Raw genomic sequence first — 6,000 nt, forward strand, 5'->3', positions numbered from 1 at the left:
GTTGCATGTTTTTATAATCATTTTCTAAAGTATTGTTGAAAATATTTTCACTAGTCTCTAGAATGGCTTTTAACACTTCAATGTAAAGCCCTCTATTTTTCCAAGTTAATCGACTCTTCATGACCACGAAACGGTAAACCAGTTTTCAATAAAAGTCTAACAACAATAATAGAAACATGTAATCGAGTTTTATATTTATGGTCCTCCACTTCAGTTTGCCTCCTCAAGACTACATTAATAGCTTGTTTTTCCATCATTAAAAATTCACACCTTTCTTTTGCTTTGTTGTGAAAACTATCAACATCACCCACATGAGTCTGAAATGCATCTTTTTATTCCAAGTATCAAAACATTGGGAAACAAATGCATCTCTCCCTCCTATTTGATTCGTGAGGACTCCACACACATAATAATATAAACAATATGCTCTATTTGTAAATCTATAACCTATTTTCTTTTTTGGAAACCTATATACCCTTATTTTACAAGGTCCTTGAAGCAAAGACACTCTTCTGACGTCATCTCTTATATTTGATTTGTAACTTGTAATATTTGGCCTATCCGCCGGATCCTTTGGAAGGTATTTAAAGTAACATTATCGTTAGGTTTATTAGAGCATGGTGTTTTTTGAGTTACATTAGAAACTGAAGGGATTGATTGATTGGTGATTGGTGTTTGTGGAGTTGCATTAGAATTAAGAACGGAAGGGATTGATTGATTGGTGATTGGTATTTGGGAACATTCTTCACCACTTTCATTCGGATTAGGTCTTTATCTTTTGGTAAAAAAAAAACAATTTAGTTTAACATATAAAAACATAACAATTACACCTAATCAAACAATAACTTCAATAAAACATAGAAATTTCACATCAAACAATAAATTCAATAAAACATAGAAATTTCATCTAATCAAACAATAAGTTCAATAAAACATAGAAATTTCATCTAATCAAACAATAAATTCAATAAAAACATAACAATAAGAAAACAATAACTTAAATAAAACATATCAATTTCACCCAAGTCAATCAATAACTTCAAAAAAAAAAAAATCAAATACCTAAATGAATTGGTAAAACTTACTTGCTTCATTCTAGGGCTTGATAAAGTCGATTTTGTTAATCAAGAAAGTAGAAATCGCAACTTTACTCCTTTAGCTTTGTGCCAACTGTCATGGTGTCGATCGCTCGTTGCCTCATTCAAGGGGGGAGAACGTCAAAAACACGAAGTGTCGAAGTCACGAACGTTGGAACGAAGGTCGAAGGAAGTCAGGAACAGCTTGTGTGTTTTCTTTTCCTTTTCTTCTAGCCGATAATACAATTAGTTCATTAGGATTGGGCTATTTTTTTTACAAGCAATTAGAATTGGGCTAATTTGCCCAATTAATGTTTTATTTGGGACTTTGGGCTATTAGACAATAATGGATTAAAACATTGAGATCCTGTGTAGCTAATTATAAGTTTAAAGCTTATAATTATTTTTTTCGTTTGGTAATCCTCGATAGAGTGACACAAATTTTTTACATAGTTGAACAAAATATTTTTAATAGCTGCATGATTTTTTTTACGTAGTGACACAACAAGTAAAAAAATTTAAATCTGAAAATTTTCCACTACGTGCTTTAAAGTTAGGTGTTGCCAGTGCCACAACAGACACTTAGTGCCCTGCGCCTAGTCCGAGTTTTATGTTTCGGTTTTTTTAGTAGAAATAGATTTAAATGTATGTTTAACATTTATATGAACCAAAATATGCATTGCATTTAAAACTCATACATTAGTTGAAATTATTCAATAAACGAACCATAACACAACAAACATATTTTGTCCATTTATTTCATCACAAAACTATTCTCGAAAAGCTTAGAGCCATGGTGAGTTGTATATGGGCGTGGCCACGGTTTTAATTTGAAGATAGTGGTCAAGAGCCTCCAATCCTTGTTCTCTACCGAATCCACTCATTTTATAGCCTCCATGAGGTGCATCCCTATCTAGTGCTAAGTAACAGTTGATCCACACCGCACCCGCTCTAAGTGATCTCGAAACCGTGTTTGCAACATCAATATTCTTCGTCATTACACCTGACGCAAGTCCGTATTTTGTCGCATTTGCTCTCTTTATCACTTCTTCCGCAGTCCTGTTCATATTCCAATAAGTTAGTGTTTCGTTTTTAGCAGAATACAGAAAGAACAAGTTAATAGAGAAAATATCTAAACACAAGAAAAATAAGGACGTACTTGAATTTGAGGATAGAGATAACGGGGCCGAATATTTCTTCCTTTGCAATGGTCATTTCATCCTGGAAAACCAAATAAGAAAATGTATTAGTAAACATATGATGTAAGTTATTAAACTTTGGGTTTGTGATATTTTAAAAAGTTTAGACATACCGTAACATTTGTGAATAGAGTTGGCTCGATGTAGAAACCTTTGGTTCCGAATGGCTTACCGCCAGTCACCACGGTTGCACCTTCTTTCTTGCCTTGCTCGATCAATGAAAGTACTTTCTCATATTGTTGTTTATTGTTCTGTAAAAATAACATTATTTAAATAGATGTGACATGATTATTACTTTCCTAACAACCCTTGAGGTGATCCACAGCAAAACAGCTAAATAAGAGCTCACTAGATACACACAGACACAAGGAGTCCAATTCACATTGGAACTGAAACTACCACACTGGGATTGCTAAGAATCGAACCGTCACATGTTTCTACAAAAATACCACCCCGAAACATTTGTTATACCTGTGGTCCATGACGAGTGGCAAGATCAAAAGGATCTCCCGTGGCCCAATGCTTCACCATTACTTCCAATTTCTTGACGAAAGCATCGTGGACTCCTTCTTGTACAAAAACACGAGACCCCGACACACACATTTCACCCTGTACGTACAAAAAAGTTAGAACCTAACATGTCTTTTAAAGATTCCCAACCCTTTATTGTTAGGACACAGGACATCATAGTACATAGGACACAATGAAAAAGGTGGAAAATTGTACTTTGTTGGTAAGATTTCCGAAAGTGGCAAACTCTGCGGCTTTATCGAGATCAGCATCATCGAAAATAATGATGGGATTCTTTCCTCCCAATTCAAGGGACACCGGTTTCAGATTGCTTGTTGCTGCAGCTTGCATTACCAAACGACCAACTTCTGTAGATCCAGTAAAAGTAACCTGGAATTTTTACATAAGGTTAAAATGTGTGTAACCTATCAAAATATTTACCTTTTTTTTTTTGTAAATTTAAAAAAAATTACCGCATCAATGTCCATATGAGAGCTAACGGCTGCTCCCGCGGTTTTTCCATACCCATTAACAACGTTAATTACACCATCAGGAATTCCGGCCTATGCGTCAAGAAATAAGACAAATGAAATATAATTAAATTAAATTAATTAATATATACAAAAAATTCTATCGAATCGAAATCATATCTAAGGATAAACTATTGGAGGAATGCAATCATAGATTCATTTTAGATTTGTTAGGTGATTTGAATTGGATTTTATTTTATAAACATGTGATTCATCCGTTAAAACTGGTTCATGAACAAAGTAGGTGAGATTTTTTTTTCAGTATTAAATGGTTTGTTTTTTTTTTAATGAAATTGTTTTATTTGTATATTGAATACTTAAATATTATCAATCAAAACAAAATGTCTAAATGCAAATGTGATAATGTTGACTCACTTGTAGAAACGAGTGTTGATTTTGACTATATTTATATTCAAGGTATATCCACTAGGTTATACTATAAGTTAAAATTTAAAAGAAACGGATCTTTAAAATGTATTTAAATATTTGCAACTTGCAAAATCGCTTTATTATAAAAAACAAATTACTATTTTAAAATATAATGCTTTTTTATTTTAATTAATGTATATTAAATATTTATAGAACTGTTAAAAATTAATATCTTATTTTGCATGTCAGCAGCCCATCTTCACTTAACAACAACTTGTTTCCACTTCGTTACCTAACATCCAATCCTTGCATAATAATAGCGTATTTTTTATTTTTAAAGCTTTAATAAATACATGTAGTTATATCTCCAAAAAAAATGTCTTCTTTTATTTATTCGTTTAGTAGAAAAATCCACAAACTTTTTTTTTAATCAAGACATCAACAATTTAATATGACACAACAGTAATTACAATCAATGAAAATAGTAATAGAAAGTAAAGTTCAATTATTTTTTAAATAACATGCTTAAAACATCATTACCCCTATAAAAATATGTAATGCATGTTAATTCACGTTGCTAAAATTCTAGAGATTTTTTCAGTTTTTAAATAAAAAATAAAAAAATAAAAACACTCGAATAAAAATAAACACATCGATTCGTGGTTTCGCTCAAAATCGAATAAAATCAAACTATTAAAAAGATTAATAATTGCAATAAAATCCAAACGTACCAGTTTCGATAAGTGAGCGAAAAAGAGAACAGTAAGCGGCGTTTGCTCAGCCGGCTTGACCACCATGGTGCAACCGGCGGCTAACGCCGGGGCGACCTTTGTGGCGAACATGTACGCCGGACCATTCCAAGGAATGATATGCCCGACTACTCCGATGGGTTCACGTAATGTGTAAGCTTGAATACTACTCGACATTTTCAGAGTCGCTCCACGGATTTTATCGGCTGCTCCGGCGAAGTAACGGAATGTTTCCGATGAAATCGGGACTTCAAAGTATCTCACAGGACCAAAGAGTTTTCCACCATCGATCACTTCCAAAGTGGCTAATTCATCAGCGTTTTCATCGATGATGTCTGCAAATTTCAACAGGATCTTTCTTCGTGCCTGAAGGGATTGAAGAGATTCGGTGTTGGAAAAACCTTTCAATGGTGTGATTTCGGATGATGAGATTTGGAAAATCGAGAAAACGTACCTCGCCGGACATGCGAGGCCATGGTCCGTTGTCGAAAGCTTCACGCGCCGCCTTGACAGCCAAATCAACGTCTTCCTCTCTTCCTTCGGCAACTGTTGCTAATACTTCCTCTGTTGCTGGATCTATCGTCTCAAATGTGTTTCCTAAAGTTTTTGAGGAAAATTAAGCAAATTAACTACGAATTCAACTACTATAATCGAACAGAACGCAGAAGAATCTAGAAAAATGTGTAGAAATCGAATATAAACAAGTCAGATCACTTATGAATTCTACTAAACCATAGATTATATCGTTACAAAATATTGGTTATGTTTACGACGTGATTTCTGTTTTAAATTTAAGTAGCTCGACTTGTATTACATCGCTATCTGTGAATTTATAACCGATATTTTGAAATCTAGAACCAAACAGAGCTCAGCAGAATCTGGAAAATGTTTACAGAGATGGAAAAGAGAATTAAAGGAAACCTGAAATGGAATCAACAAATTCGCCATTGATGAAGAGCTTGGTGAACTTGATCTCACGTTTAGCAGACTTGCCATTTGAACTCATCTTTCTTTCTTTGTGTTTTTGGTAGAAAAGGAATACAACGCCGGAATTGTTATTTCCAAAACAGGAACGAGGGTATTTATAGGCCAACAGTGGAGTGCTGCAATTGAGGTTAGGGGGCGAGTTCTGACTTTCATTATTGGGGTCCGCCGTCAACAATCGTATCCTGGTAGGTATATTATGGTCGCATGATTAAAATATGAAAGCCGTTTATATAACACTCATCACACTATTATAATTTTGTTATATCATTCTAATTTCTTTTATTTTTTACCCTATAAAAACGTTGTGTCATATTATATCTTACTAAATTTTTTGTTTATTTTTTGATTTTCCTTTTTCTAATTGAATAAAATCTAACTATATAAAATCAATAAAAATTAAAAAGAAAGTATTGCATTGATCAGAAACAAAATACAAACTACATTAAAAACATAAATAAAAAGAATACTTGAAACATTGAAAAAAAAAACAAACATAATCTAAGCATCGTCACTAGCCACATCATATCATAATCCTCGCCCGAATCTCCTTCAAACATTTCCGACTTGTCATCGGTAGAGT

The 6,000-nt window shown here is 33.4% G+C and overlaps 1 protein-coding gene across 1 annotated transcript; it reads right to left on the bottom strand.

Moving 5' to 3' along the window:
• Positions 1-1,733: 1,733 nt before the first annotated feature.
• On the bottom strand, positions 1,734-5,512 carry LOC111897919 (aldehyde dehydrogenase 1). The gene is made up of 9 exons (XM_023893875.3): positions 5,355-5,512; positions 4,888-5,030; positions 4,416-4,799; positions 3,259-3,348; positions 3,002-3,175; positions 2,747-2,884; positions 2,389-2,526; positions 2,236-2,297; positions 1,734-2,135 (listed from the first exon to the last, which is right to left on the bottom strand). Exons 1-9 carry the CDS (start codon positions 5,437-5,439, stop codon positions 1,862-1,864), a joined length of 1,488 nt encoding a protein of 495 aa, XP_023749643.1. The 5' UTR covers positions 5,440-5,512; the 3' UTR covers positions 1,734-1,861.
• Between the last annotated feature and the right edge of the window lie 488 nt (positions 5,513-6,000).

Source organism: Lactuca sativa, chromosome 5, assembly GCF_002870075.4.
Source record: "Lactuca sativa cultivar Salinas chromosome 5, Lsat_Salinas_v11, whole genome shotgun sequence".
Classification (NCBI taxonomy): domain Eukaryota; kingdom Viridiplantae; phylum Streptophyta; class Magnoliopsida; order Asterales; family Asteraceae; genus Lactuca; species Lactuca sativa.